Source organism: Natrix helvetica, assembly GCF_964273705.1.
Source record: "Natrix helvetica genome assembly, chromosome: Z".
NCBI lineage: Eukaryota > Metazoa > Chordata > Lepidosauria > Squamata > Natricidae > Natrix > Natrix helvetica.
This window is the reverse complement of record NC_138554.1, coordinates 24,935,341-24,948,714: the sequence shown is the minus strand read 5'-3', so window position 1 is coordinate 24,948,714 and position 13,374 is coordinate 24,935,341. Positions and strand designations below refer to the sequence as shown.

At 41.4% G+C, this 13,374-nt stretch overlaps 1 protein-coding gene across 2 annotated transcripts in view; it reads left to right on the top strand.

Annotated features, from left to right (window-relative positions):
- The window catches only part of TTYH1 (tweety family member 1), a 103,710-nt gene that overhangs the window by 67,126 nt on the left and 23,210 nt on the right, over window positions 1-13,374 (top strand). For both annotated transcript variants that reach the window (XM_081932298.1, XM_081932297.1), the window contains exons 4-6: window positions 2,697-2,917; window positions 5,152-5,247; window positions 12,651-12,723. In XM_081932298.1, coding sequence (XP_081788424.1) covers window positions 2,697-2,917; window positions 5,152-5,247; window positions 12,651-12,723 — 390 coding nt within the window. The remainder of the gene's footprint in view (window positions 1-2,696; window positions 2,918-5,151; window positions 5,248-12,650; window positions 12,724-13,374) is intronic.

Here is a 13,374-nt window from a genome sequence, read left to right as displayed (position 1 = left end):
TGTTCTCTGAAGATGGGCGGGTCCAAAAGCTCAGAAGACTAAACCTCTGGTCCCAGTGTCCGACCCAGATTGGATCCTACAACATTGCAACATTATCCTGGGACACATATATTCACCTTCATTTATCAAATAAGGTTCTTTGTGCTCTCAAAGCTTGGTTGTTTCCTTGCAGATGTTTCATTACCAAACTAGGCAACTTCATCAAGTGCTAGTAGTCTGGCTGTCATTTCATAAACCAGTGACTTCCATGTCAGTGTTGGTGGGAGTGTTCTTGGTATCTGCAAGAAAGCAAGAGAACACCAAGGAACCCCACGGTTCAATTCTGAGCTACAAATATTCTCTTTTATGGACTCAAGTAAAATCCAAAAGCAATTGCATAACCTGTGAATCATCAGCGATGCACGGATTACTGGATGGACAGTTTAAGCTTGTATTTTATTTTCCTATACGCTTTCCACCGAAAGCAAATGTATTTTTTTATATTTACTCATTTGCTGAGGAAACCCACTACAGTACTTTGCATGTTGCAAAGGATTCTGGAGCACATTATGTGGCACAGTTGCTCCCCATCAAAGACTACTAAACCAGTTGCATTTCATGGTTCCCTGTATGGCCACAGAGTGTGATAGGCACAGTACATTCTCTTGCAGTCATCTACTGCAGGGAAGGTAAATAATGATATGTTGTTGGAAATCTATTTGCAATTTTCTTGGTTGTTTATTTTAAAATATTTATAACCTTTGTGCTACCTCCCAAAGTACTTAAGAACAAAAAGCATACAGCAATCAAATCTGATAAAAAAAATTCATAAAGCAAGAGCAGCTGATAGAGTGAAATTCTGAATAGCCTAGAGAATGCAGCAATAAAATCTTAACCCTCTACTCCACAAAACAAAACAGACCTCCTGTAAGCCAGAAGGGCAAGAATCCAAAGAAAGATAGAGTCAGAGGATTCTAATGCCAGGGTAGCAAGGACACTATCATGGATGTTCCACCTACTTGATCTTTGAAGGCGGAAGGATTCGGAAGGATACTCCTTGTGTGGAAAGTTCAAAGTTCAGGTAAAATAAATTTTAACCAGAAATAGCATCCCATTATTTTAACATTGATCAAATAAACAACTTCTATATTCTTTCTCCCAATGATCTTTATATTCCTCAAAGGAAGTTTTTAACACAATCTTTCTCATACTCCTTGCATTTATTCTCCTAAAATTCTTGGTGTCTTTGTCAAATCCCTTTTGCAATTCTAATGTGGCAATGTCAGCAAATCCCATTTGTAAATCCAATGTAAAAAAAAAAAAAATCCACACCTCTCTTCTGATTTAATATTTGCACCTTTTTTTTAATCATTAAATTATCATCGAGTTTCATTTGTAAACACATTATTTCATCTCTTCCTTGTTATCTGTTCTGAATCCACCTGCAAGTCAATTTCACTTTTATTCAAGGGGGCTTGTTCTTATTCAGTAGCAACTTCTAATTCTTCCATTAACGCAAATAACTTGAAAACATCCTGCACCCATTCATTTTTTTTAAAAAAAAACTCTTTTAAAGTAGCATTTGGTGCCCTCCAGTGTCCAGTAACTATGTCTCATCAGTTATTTTGAAGTATGAACATAGACATTTTCCCACGAGAAAGGATTCTTTCAATTCATTTCAAAGTCTTAAGTCAAATTCATTTGAGCTCTTAAATCTGTTTAAAATTTTCTAAAGCCTGGCATTGTATATTCACAGTCATTCTGGTGTTGTATATTCCCCCCCAAAAAACTTTTTTTGTTACAAATATTTAAACTTGTAGTTAATTTTCTTTCTCAAAGAATTAAAGAAAATTCACCTGGTCATTTCACTCAAACTTGCCAGTCTGACGGTTCTTGCTCTTTAAAAAACAACCAAAAAATTAAATACAAAATGATTAAAAGCTGTGTCTCAGTCAAACAGAGTCTGTATAGGCAATATTACCAGTTCTAAGCACAATGGAATCCAGTGACCTCTAGTGAACAGCAAGCCAGCAGTTCTCACCCACAAAACAACTGTTTAGAATATATAGGGGTAATCTTGCAATCTCTCCTTTCTCCAGAGAGATTTTGGCAGGCCAAATCCTACATTTAAGTGCAATTTAAGTGCCACAACGTGTCCCTCTGTTCTAGGGGGCATCAATTCATCATGGTGGTTCATCAGAAGCTCTCAGTGGTTGCCCTGCTTTTAAGTTGGCTGGCTGGGGAAAAATTGCATATTCTTGTGAAACAGCTTGGCTGTGAGCTATCTGGTTAAGCAGGAACATTTGGCAAATAAGATACTCTACCATGAACTTGTTCATGTACTTTTTCATGTAGTTCAGGGGTGTCAAACTCAATTTCATTGAGGGCCGCATCAGGGCTGGAGTGGATATGGTCAGGGTGGGTGTGGCCATCTTGACATCACTCTTGTCAAGGGCACCTGTGGTGACCCAAGCACTCTGCCAGCAAAAACGGAGCTCCATTTTCAGAGGCACCGCAGGATGGTCCTTTGCTGTTTCCAGGATGGCCCTGTGGGCCAGATCTAAGCACCCTACGGGCCTTGAGTTTGACACCCCTGATGTACATGAACATCTACAGTTCACTGCCAAGACCATGAATGTCTCACCACACCATATAATATACATGAATCTCTTCATCTTGGTGTACCTCAGCATGTTCCTCTTCTTAAACCCATATAGGTCTCTGAAACTGTGGCGCTTCTTTCAGCCACAGTACGGGGAGAACTGACACAGCTTGAGGAGACGCTGTCCCAGAGGACTGAACTGGTGGCTGTGGTTCGGAACACACGCCGCCAGGCTGAGGCAGTAGCACAGACCTTGGATGGCATCCCCTTCTGGAAAGATGCCCGTGGAGGAGCCAGCATCCTAGCAGAACAAGTTGGCTATTTGGAAGACTACCGGTAAGATTCAAGGCTGTGGAGAGGCTATGATTTAATAGTATAGGAACCAACTTAAGGAAATAAATATTGCAGAAACTAGACTGGCCTCACTAGGTGGCTGAGACAGGGAGCTGCTTCAGTGGGTAGTTGAAAGCAAAGACTGGGTGCTGGAAATCAGGGCTGCATGCTGTATATACAGGTATATATACACACATACAGAAGGTTCAGGGTTTGGTGAACTGGTGTAAAAAAAAACAGCCTTGTTTTGAACTTTGGAAAAACTAAAGAGATCATTGTCGATTTCAGAAAAGGGAGGCACAGCTACATACATCTGATGATTAATGATTCACCGGTGGAGGGTGGTTAGCAGCATCAAGTTTCTGGGTGTGCAGCTAATGAGTAGGCTGGCTTGGTCGCTCAACAGCGATACACTGGTGAAGTGAGCCCAGCAGCACCTGTATTTTCTGCATTGCATGAGAAAAGTACATCTTCCTTCCCCTGTCCTTACCACTTTCTATAGAGGGATGATCGAGAGCATCCTGTCACATCGCATTACTGTCTGGTTTGGGAGCATTACTGCTTGGGACAGGAAGGAGGTGCTGAGAGTGGTGAGGGTGGCAGAGAAGATTATTGGCAATTCATTTCCATCTATCCAGGACATAAGACTTAAGCGATGCTTAAGCAGCATCCATAGGATTTTCTGGGACACATCCTCTTCACGACTTGTTTTCCTAGATACCTTCTGGGAGGGGACTTCTTGGTATCCAAAGCAGAACATCCAAATTCGGTCACAGTTTTGTTCCATATATAGTATCAACTTTGTGAACTCTCAAGCTTCCTCTTTCAGCCCTGTATTCAAAATGACAGTGATGTGTGTGTGTGTGTGTGCGCACAACAGCTGCCAAAAAAGCCAACACAGTTCTAGGCTGCATCAACAGAGGGACTTGGGGTGACATGATAACAGTGTTCCAATATTCACAAAGAAGAGGGAGTCAAGCTATTCTCCAAAGCTTGGAGGGTAGGACAAGAAACAATGGGTAAAATCAAGGAGAAAAACAACTTAAAACTAAGGAGAAATTTCCTGACAGTTAGAACAATTAATCAGTGGCAACAACTTGCCTCCAGAAGTTGTGAATGCTCCAACACTGGAAGTTTTTAAGAAGAGATTAGATAATTATTTGTCTGAAGTGGTGTAGGGTTTCCTGCCTAAGCAGGGGGTTGGACTAGAAGACCTCTAAGGTCCCTTCCAACTCCTTTATTCTAATGTATTCTATATGTGTATGTATGTATAGTATGTATGTATGTCAGGGGTGAAATCCAGCAGGTTCTGACAGGTTCTGGAGAACCGGTAGCAGAAACTTTGAGTAGTTTGGAGAACTGGCAAATATCACCTCTGGCTGGCCCTAGAGTGGAGTGGGAATGAAGATTTTGCAATATCCTTCTCTTGCTACGCCACCAAACCACACCCACAGAACCGGTAGTAAAAAAAATTGAATTTCACCATGATGTATGTATGTAGATAGTATGTGTATATGTGCGCTATGTACCAGTATGTGTACACTTTTGAAAGCAGGCAAGAGAATTTCATTTTTAATACGTTCCAGTGTGCCCACAGTAAAAAAAAACAACGAGTCCCTTTTTGGGAGAGGGGCGGTCTAAAAATCTAAGAAATAAATAAATAAAAACACGACAATAATGGCTATCTATACATTTGTGTCCATAAAGCATCCTGATTCTTTCAGTGGAGACTCCTGCCTCATCTCCATGTTTGTATAAAAATTCGACATTAGTCCAGTCAATTTTGGTCCATGAAGAGGAAGGATCCCATCTTATTTTTTTTGCTGCAGATGATAATTGTTTGATCTCAGTCTGAAGCTAGGAAAATAGAACAGCACAGAGGAAAATATAATTCAAGGATGCATAGGTGGGTTGAGTTGACCCAAGTGGAGATGACTAGAAGAAATGAGAGTTGAAGCACATGGCACATTGGTTGAAAATGAGGCAACAACTATTTGGGCTTGAAAGATGCCACAATAGGGCAAAATAGATGGAAGAAGATGGACTCTTATAGCAGTCTTCCAATATCTAAGCAGCTGCCACAACCTATTCTCCAACCTATTTCTCCTTAAAGTCAGGAGAAGAAGCAATGGATGGAAAGTAATCAAAGAGAGATCCGGTCTAGAAATAAGGAGAAATTTTCTGACATAGAACACTTATTCAGTTTTACTTACTTTGTTGCTCTCTAACTCCCTCAGGTGGTTGGCCTACATCTTACTGCTGCTCTTGGACCTTATCATCTGTCTCCTCACCTTGCTAGGACTGGCAAAGCAGATCAAGTGGCTGGTAATCATGTGAGTGCACCACCTGGTGGGCATATTTGGGCAGAAAAATCGGGGACACAAAGCAAGAGCAAACTTATCAGGGCTGTCCTAGTTCAAGGAAGATTTAGGCTGATCTTCTATCATCCATCCCAATTAGGGCTGCAAAAGAATAAATCAAATTATTTTAAAGATAACCAATGCCTTGGGATTTTTGGCAGATAGAGGAAATGCTTGCTATCAAATATAACTACAGGTAATGAGGTATTATAAAGATATCCAGAGATGATGAATAACCAGTCCTAAAGCATCACACTGATACATTTAATTTTCTACAAACTGGGGAGAAATAACTTTGCAATATTCAATTTATTCACAGCTATACCGCAGGGTATAAATGGAGGCAGAAAGATCCTCTCATAAGATAGCAGATTTAATAATAATAGGACTGCGCTAGTTATGGAGTTCCTGGACATCTGGTAACAAATGGGCTATAGGACTTAGTAGACAAGTCCTGGCTGAGCAACCTGGGCCAGCAGCTGCAGGAACACTGGAAGAAAAGTTGTTTACCAATAATGAAAGGTGCCTTTTGTGCAAACTCAAAGTATCTGGTTTACCATTTGAGCACTTTTGGCATTGACAAAATCACCACCAGTCAATTGCAAAAGGCAGCTTTACTTGGAACAACTTACCGCCTGCAAAAATGCCTTTAACTTTCCAAGAAGATCTAATTATCCCAGGTGCTTGGGAAACTAACTAAAGCTGCTAGATCCAGTCTAGACATCTGTCTGACCATACAATCCACCATAAAATGATTTGTTGGATTTATATGCCACCCAATTCCAATGATTCTTCAGATTTTCTTACCACTCAGAGCTTGGACATCAAAGTACCTCATATATGCTGGGTTTGCACCAGATCAGAGGTGATATTCTCCCAGTTCGTCCCGGTTTGGGCGAACCCATAGTGGCGGCGGGAGGCTCTGCCCACCCGCCCAGACATCATCTTGAATGCTCTGCACATACGCAGAAGGTTCTGTGCGCGAACAAAGCAAGTGCACAAATGCACGCCAGGGCTCCCAGTTCCAAACCGGTAGCAAAGATAAGAGGAAACCATTATTGCACCAGATGTGTTTGCTCCGTGTATTATGCAAACCTTTTTGAGCCAATTAGGTTTCAGTGTTATTAAGTTAATTCAGTTTAGCTAATCGAGGGTTAGTATGCTGTGCTACTGAGACCAAAAAAGCTTGGTTCAGGAGTATGTAATCTCCAACTTTGGTTTATAGCTGGCTTCCTCAATCTGACATCCTACAGATATAAAGTCATTATCTTCTGTTTCCTCTTCCTTAATTTTTTCTTCCTCATTACATTCTATATCAAGGCCATTTTTTTAAAAAAAAAGTACACAACAGCCATTCCTTCCTGGTGATTTGCAGCAGCTTGTAGTATGTAACCCAACCCGTTATAAAGCCTGCCCTCATTACTGTTATCTCAGCACAATGACAGTAGAAGAATGTTATAAATCACTGGTGAGGAAATGGATTTAGCTAGAGGGCTATTCTCTACTGCTGAGTTAAAGTTTTATTTATGAGTCAGCACAAACCCATACAGTATAAAACTTGCTGATCTCACAGCCCATCGTACCTGCTTATAAAGCCACTGTGTTGTAGGGTTGATGGATCCCCCAGAATTTGTTTTCCTCCCATCCCACAATATCATCACCAGTGAAAAAACATCTATGGAGATTCTCAGTCGTCCAGGTCATAGTTATCCCAAAGGTGATTTTTCAAAAGGCAAACTGGACGTTGTTTTTCCTTGAAGACACTTCACTTCTCATCCAAGAAACTTCTTCAGTTCTGACTGAATGGTGGAGGGTGGAAGGATTTATATACCTTGGAGTCATCTGGAAGTTAGTACTCTTTCTGAGAGTCTTTAAGTCCACTTGAAGGTTTATCTGTGCCCTCGGGATCACCTGAATAGCTCAAATGGGTGTGGAAACTTTCAGTAGTTCCAAGAAGGCTCCACACCCATTTGAACTATTCAGGTGGCCCTGAGGGTATAGCTAACCCTTCAAGTGGTCCGAATGACTGTCAGAAAGAGTGCTAATGACCAGATGACTGCAAGGAATATAAATCCCTCTTCCACCATTCAGTCAGAAGCTTCTTGGATGAGAAGCGAAATCTTCAAGGAAAAACAACGTCCAGTTTGCCTTTTGAAAAAGCACCTTTCAGACAACCAGTGGGGAAAAAAAAACCTCTTTTCCAATCACTTTCATTAAAATGAGGTTTGGGACTTAGGAAGGCGGTGAGTTCTTGACAGATGGCTAGAATGGTGGTTTAGCTGTCTGTGAAAACTCACTCATGGTTCTGCATATTTTGATGAATGCATTGAAAACAGACCCACTTGAACAGGGAGGGTGTGTGGCAAAGCAGAAGAATCTCGCTTGTCCCCTCAACAGCTGCTAACCAAGCTTGTTTTCAAGCACCCAGACAGCTCCCAGTCTTATTTAACACCCAAAGAGCGCTCTCCAACTGTGAGATGCTTAAAAACAACATCCACTGTCAACAGCCACCTAGATCCAAATAGCTGCTAATTTACCTGAACTGGAACTCAGAGGCCGGGTAGATAAGCAAGAGTACATTTTGAGAGAGCTGGTCTCTCATGCTGCGAAACTAGCATGACCCTAGCAGGCAGCATCTAGGAACCAGGGGGGAAATGGGTATGCCCACATCAGCCTGATTCCCCAATCAAAATCAGGTTGATTCCGTTTCCTATCAGTCACTTATCCACACCGTTAACAAAATAGTTGGTGGAGCGCTTGATTGTCCCCAGTTTAAAACTGCCTCAAACAACAATGTGACTTTATGACAAGAGCAGGATGGCTGCTGAGGTACGGATTGGGGATAAGGCAAATGGAACATCAGAGAGACGGAACAGGAGGAAAAGTAGGTTGTTGAGGCAAATTTGCCTCATGAGTGGATTTAAATGGGGAAAGGGTCGGAATACAGGTAGTCTTCGGCTTGCCTACCATAGCTGAGCCCAAAATTTATGTTGCAAAGTGAGAAATTTGTTTAGTGGGTTTTGCCTCATTTTACGACTTTTCTTGCTACATTTGTTAAGTGAATCACTGCAGTTGTGAAGTTAATAACTCGGTTGGTAAGTGTGTAGGAAGTTAACACCCACCCCTCTCCTAGAAAAATGAAATATCTTGGGAAATATTGAAAAGGCAGAATATTATATTTCCCTGGATAAGAAATGGAGAAACGTGTTTTTAGATTCACTCTTAATAGCCCCCACCTTTGTCAATGGGCCATTAAAAAGTTCGAGCTAGTCTACATAACAAAAGTAGGATTGGCCTTCTACAGATACTCACCACATGGCATCTGGGAACTCAACCAACCTTGGGACTCAAAAGGCACACAACCTACAAAGTTAGCTAAGATACACACACACACACACACACACACACACACACCGCCCCTGGGAGTCTGACAACCAATCAGAATACATTTCTTATACAGGAACTAGAGACAGAGAGGTGGGGCCGAACAGACAGAGAGTATAAAAAACCCAGGAACTCTCAGCCAGCCCCTTCTTTCTCTTTTCTTCTTCACCCAACATCTGGAAGCATGTGACCCCCCCCCCTTTTCTATTCAGGATCTCAAGCCATGTGGTCCTGTCGACCATTAAACCATCTTTCCAAGCAGCCTCCATGTTTCCAGTGTCTTTTTCCCCACTTGGAGCTGAACCCAGAAGGACATTTCTTCCAACAATTGAATCTGGCTTCTCCATTGACTTTCCTTGTCAGAAGGTTGCAAAAGGGGATCACATGACCCCTGGGTCACTGCAACCATCATAAATGCGAACCAGTTGTTCAGCATCCGAATGTAAATCACATGACCATAGGGATGTTGCAACGTCCATAAGTGTGAAAAATGGTCATAAGTCACATTTTGGCAATACTGATGTCTCCCTGCACCTTCGGTACTTGAACCCACTCCTGCAGGCTTGTTGCTATGCTGAGCATCATCTACAATCATTGCGATTGTTAACATTCCTTTGTGTCGTCTTAGTCAGGCACCACTTGACTGGAAGGCCTCATTCATCAGATCAGTCACAGAAATCGTATTATGAAATTCACAGCCTATTGTGTAAAAGCTCTCCTTGGATCCAGAATTCTCCCTTTCGGTTCAAAAGGCAACCGATTCAGACTAAGTCTTTATTGTGGTGTGACCTTCCCACAATTACGAGGCTCTTCCTCCTGGCTGTGTTAATGTACATTCCTTTAGTCCCTGAGTTGGCAGAAAATGTACCACCATACAGTTAGCCCTCAACTTACACCAGTTCGTTTAGTGACCATTTGAAATGACAATAGTTACTGAAAAAAGACTGTCTTTCAACTTATGACATTTGTATGATTCCCATGGTCATGTGATCAAAATTGTGATGCTTGGCATCTGATGTATAGCAGTTGCAGTGCCCTGAGGTCATATGATCCCCTTTTGCAACTTCTGATAAGCAGGGACAATGGGGAAGCCAAATCTACTTTACAACTGTCTTACTAACATAACAATTCCAGCGATTCACTTAAATCACTCTGGCAAAAAAGCAATAGTAATAGCACTTAGACTACTGCTTCACAGTGCTTTACAGCCCTCTCTAAGCAGTTTACAGAGTCAGCCTATCGCCGCTAATAATCTGGGTCCTCATTTTACGCACTGAGTCAATAAGCCTGGTGAGATTTAAAAGGTCATAAAATGAGGCAAAACTCACTTAACAACAAAAGTTTTGGGCTCAATTGTGGTCATAAATCAAGGGCCACCTGTAATTTTCTCTCTCCTGACAAAGGAATGCTAATCTGTTTATGCCCTTCAAGTGTTTTTATCCTTAAAACTTTATTTCAGGACAATTTAAGGGCAGCAATGTTTGGATCCCCTTAGCTTCATCTCTATCCCCATCCCGTGTCATCAACCAGTGGGAAAACCACTCAAAGTGTGATGGGAAGGCATGTATGATGGTGGGTAAATACTTGAGACAGAGAACTTAATCATCTTTGAAATTGCCATCTGACAACTTATTGGTATGGAAGTGCTTCATGGCAAGAACTTATCACTAGGACTATTTCTGAGTATGGCTCTATGGGTTTTTTGGTGACCAGCTGACCATGTCCCAAAATAGCCTGGGAGGAGGGTAAGATGCAAGAAGGACCTTGCGTAATACGTCAAGAAAGCTTCCTGGTCTTTTGAATTCAAGACATTTTAATAACCTATTTACTGGACTTTTAGAAAGCCAATATCCTGAGGTAATCCTCGACTTCTGATTGGTCACAATGACTGTTTGAAGTTACAACAGACCTCCCCAGGACTATTAACAACCCAAATTTTAAATTCTGATAGCCAGGCCTATCCCCATAGCCATGCGATTGCATTTTGGGTACTTGTCCATGTAAGATTGTCAATCATCCAGCTCATGGTTGTCCCAAAGGTGCTTTGTTTTTCCTTGAAGATGTTTTGCTTCTCATCCAAGAAGCTTCTTCAGTTCAGAAAAAAAAAGCATCTCTGAGGCACTTAGCAACCAGTCGGCACTTAGAGCCCCATAGTCACATGACTGCAATTTATGACTCTCCCCCCCCTGCCCCCTATAAACCAGCATTTACTTCAGGTTTCTGGCATAAACATCCATTGGGTTCAATGGAATGATTTACAATTGTAATTCTGGGCTCAATTACATCATGAACTAGTTTGATTTATATGAGCTCTAAACTCTTTCATATGAAAATTCAGGCTGGTGGCTGGGATTGTTATTAGCTTCCTATGCAGCATGTTATTACTCATTTATTGCTTCATTGTAAAAAAAATGGAGGAAAAAAAGAGATGCACAGTGTTGTTGTAGATTGTAATAACACTCATTTAAAACATGACATTTAAAACACTCATTTAAAATTGTAATTTAAATTAATCCCTCTAGAGAACATTTCAGTATTATAAATGGTTAACCCCAGTGTCTCTCAACCGTGACAACTTTAACATGTGTGGACTTCAACTCCCAGAATTCCCCAGCCAATACTAGTTAACACAGAAAGTATTTCAACGTGAGAAAAACTTCAAAATTTTTCATGATTCTGCTCTAACTATATATCAGTGCATTTATCTGAAGCAAAATAACCATAAACAGGTATCACTTTGATTAAATAAATAAATATGTATATATTTGAATGATTTGTAATTCAAAACCATTTACAATACATTAAAAAAACAAAGCAAGTAATAAGATGAATATAATACAATATTAGGGACGTGGTGGCTCAGTGGCTAAGACACAGAGCTTGTTGATCAGAAAGGTCAGCAGTATGTTGGTTCGAATCCCTAGCGCCATGTAATGGAGTGAGCTCCCATTACTTGTCACAGCTTCTGCCAACCTAGCAGTTCGAAAACACGTAAAAATGCAAGTAGAGAAATAGGGACCACCTTTGGTGGGAAGGTAACAGAGTTCCGTGCGCCTTCAGCATTTAGTCATGCCAGCCACATGACCACGGAGACGTCTTCAGACAGTGCTGACTCTTCGGCTTTGAAACGGAGATGAGCACCGCCCCCTAGAGTTGGGAATGACTAGCACATATGTGCAAGGGTAACCGTTACCTTTTAATACAATATAGCACACTTGTTTTAAAATATATTGTATTTTATATGATAGTGCATACCAGAGATGGGGTGTGTCCCAGTTCGGCCCACCCGCCCAAACACTTCTCAACATACGCAGAAGCGTTGCACGAGCGTGAGCACAAGTGAACTGGTAGTAAACTGGTTAACAATCCACTACTGGTGTACACCAGCCCAGAGCCTCTCTTTGAGGGAAATGGGCGGTTTAGAAATATGAAATATAAATAAGTAAGTAAATAAGTCAAGGATTACCTTTATATACAGTGAATCCATGTGATGCCTGCACGGTGCTTTGGAAAGTGTGAGTCAGATCTATCTGCGTAAACCAGATATCCAATCTCTTCTGAAGCCCAATCCAAAATGGGCTTCAGCACCTGCATTCAATGAATAGAAAATTAAATAGATGCAGTTCCTGACTGCATCATCGTCATCACCTTCATGAATGGGGCACCTTAGATCGTTCCCATAGCAAGATTCCTACTGGGAAAAGATGGAAAGCATGACTTTACCCTGATACATTTAAGGATGAGTTTAAGCAGCCATCGGAATAGACTGGGGATAAGATGAAGACTGTTATTAAGTCAGCTTTAAAAAAAGTGATTATAAGGGTGTCTTTGTGCCATGGACAGCAGGACATAAAAAGAAACCACGTTTGCTTTCCGTGAAGATTTTGGAGATATGGAATGCTACCAGAAAGAACATAACACTCCCCCCCCCCCCATCTTGATCTCCATGCTCATCTGAATGGGGTTGTTGTTGTTGTTTTTTGTGCTAACAGGATGACTGTCTTGAGTTTCCTGGTCCTCATTCTCAGCTGGGGCTCCATGGGGCTGGAGACAGCAGCAGCTGTGGTGAGTGATGGGGCTGTGGGTAGGTAGGGTTGGAAGGTGATGTTGGTCAGGGTTAAAATGGCAACGAGCATCAGTTGAGAGGGGAGGCAATTAAGGTTAACCTAGCAATATTGGCAAACTGTGTAGCAATCTACAACAAACCAAACCAAGGGGAGTTCACTCCTGATATGGCCAGCTCTTTATGAACTGATATATTCCAAGTTTCATAAATGAAAATAGTGGCATATTTGTAACATCGCCATGATAATATCAAACACCCTTTTTAAGATTCTCTAATCCCTTAATTCGGGATAGTGTAGGGGTGATTGGATGAAGCTGAGCATTTACTGGCTGGATGCCCTTCCTGATGCCACATAGAGTTCAAAAAACCACATAGAGGGTTTTTTTTGGGGGGGGGGGGGTTGCTTCGACATTTGCTTTGGATACCACTGCTGAGAGATCTCCTATCAATAGATCTTCAGTCTATTCTGCATGGCTCATTAGCTAGGGATTATGGGAACTGGACTCTCACACAACTGGAGACAGTACTAGGTTGAGGTTTAGGAGGCTATTCTACTGTTTTACACTACATTCACAAATTCTTGCAAGAGGCTGTCCTGTAACCATTTACAACCTGTAGTACAGATAATCCTCAATTTATGGCTGAATATT